Source organism: Crocuta crocuta, unplaced genomic scaffold, assembly GCF_008692635.1.
Source record: "Crocuta crocuta isolate KB4526 unplaced genomic scaffold, BGI_CrCroc_1.0 scaffold334, whole genome shotgun sequence".
In the NCBI taxonomy this organism is placed as follows: Eukaryota; Metazoa; Chordata; class Mammalia; order Carnivora; family Hyaenidae; genus Crocuta; species Crocuta crocuta.
The window spans coordinates 4,695,576-4,696,467 of record NW_027533260.1 but is presented as its reverse complement, the minus strand read 5'-3'; the positions used below and the strand labels follow the sequence as shown (position 1 = coordinate 4,696,467).

Genomic DNA, 892 nt, shown 5'->3' with positions numbered 1-892 from the left:
CTGCTCTGCCTGCAGGGCCGGAGGGGGTGGGGACTCACGCTCCTTGGGTGGCGGGCAGCCCCCTTCCTGCGGGCTGCAGGAGGGCCGGGCCCACTGCTCGGGGCTGCTGGAGCCCCCCTTGCTGTGGGCTGGTGTATCTGTGGAGAGAGAGATGTAGGTAAGGTGACGGTGACCCCCCCCCATGTGTGTCTCGATTTCCCCTTTCCACCCCCCACCCACCCTGGCCCCGGAGTCATCTTTTCATCATGCTGGAGAACACAGGGGAGAGAGACAATATACTGAGTGACCACCTGGTGGCTGATGCCAGCCTTAGTGGAAACAGGGTCCTGGAGGTCCCCAGCTGGAGCCAGGAAGAACATTCTAGAAGCCTCTTCAAACTATCTGGACACTCTCCCCACCACACGGCCTGTCTCCATCCGGGTGGTGGGATTTCTACCTCAGCCCAAACCTGCTGGGCTTCCCCATGGGCCTCCTTTCCCCTGAGACTTCATTCATGCTCATGAACTTGAACAGAGTCTCCATACAGAGGCTCCCAGATTTCTGGGCCCAGCCCGAAACCTCTCCTCCAGCAGTGTCCTGGGCACACACCCCCTCCATGGTCTAGTACTGCCTCACACTCCGGGCCCTCCTCCACCCCACTCTCCTCCCCTCCCCCCAGCCTGGGCCATCTCCATCCTTCCAGCCACTCTGGGGGGGCCATCTCCCGCTTGGGACTATTGCAATTGCTTCCTCAACTGGGTCCCCGGCCACCTCCAAAGTCCCAGAGGTCCAGCCAATACACATGTCAGTTACGCTACCCACAGAGGACATCAGATCCTAGGATCCGTCTATATGAAATGTCCAAACAGGTAAATCTACCAGAGACAGTAAGTGGATTAGTGGATGCCAGGGG

At 59.5% G+C, this 892-nt stretch overlaps 1 protein-coding gene across 1 annotated transcript in view; it reads right to left on the bottom strand.

The window, feature by feature from the left end:
- Positions 1-892, bottom strand: part of MYPOP (Myb related transcription factor, partner of profilin) — a 7,192-nt gene that overhangs the window by 360 nt on the left and 5,940 nt on the right. Inside the window, exon 4 of the mRNA XM_077747200.1 lies at positions 5-137. Within this exon, the coding sequence (XP_077603326.1) occupies positions 5-137 (133 nt within the window). The remainder of the gene's footprint in view (positions 1-4; positions 138-892) is intronic.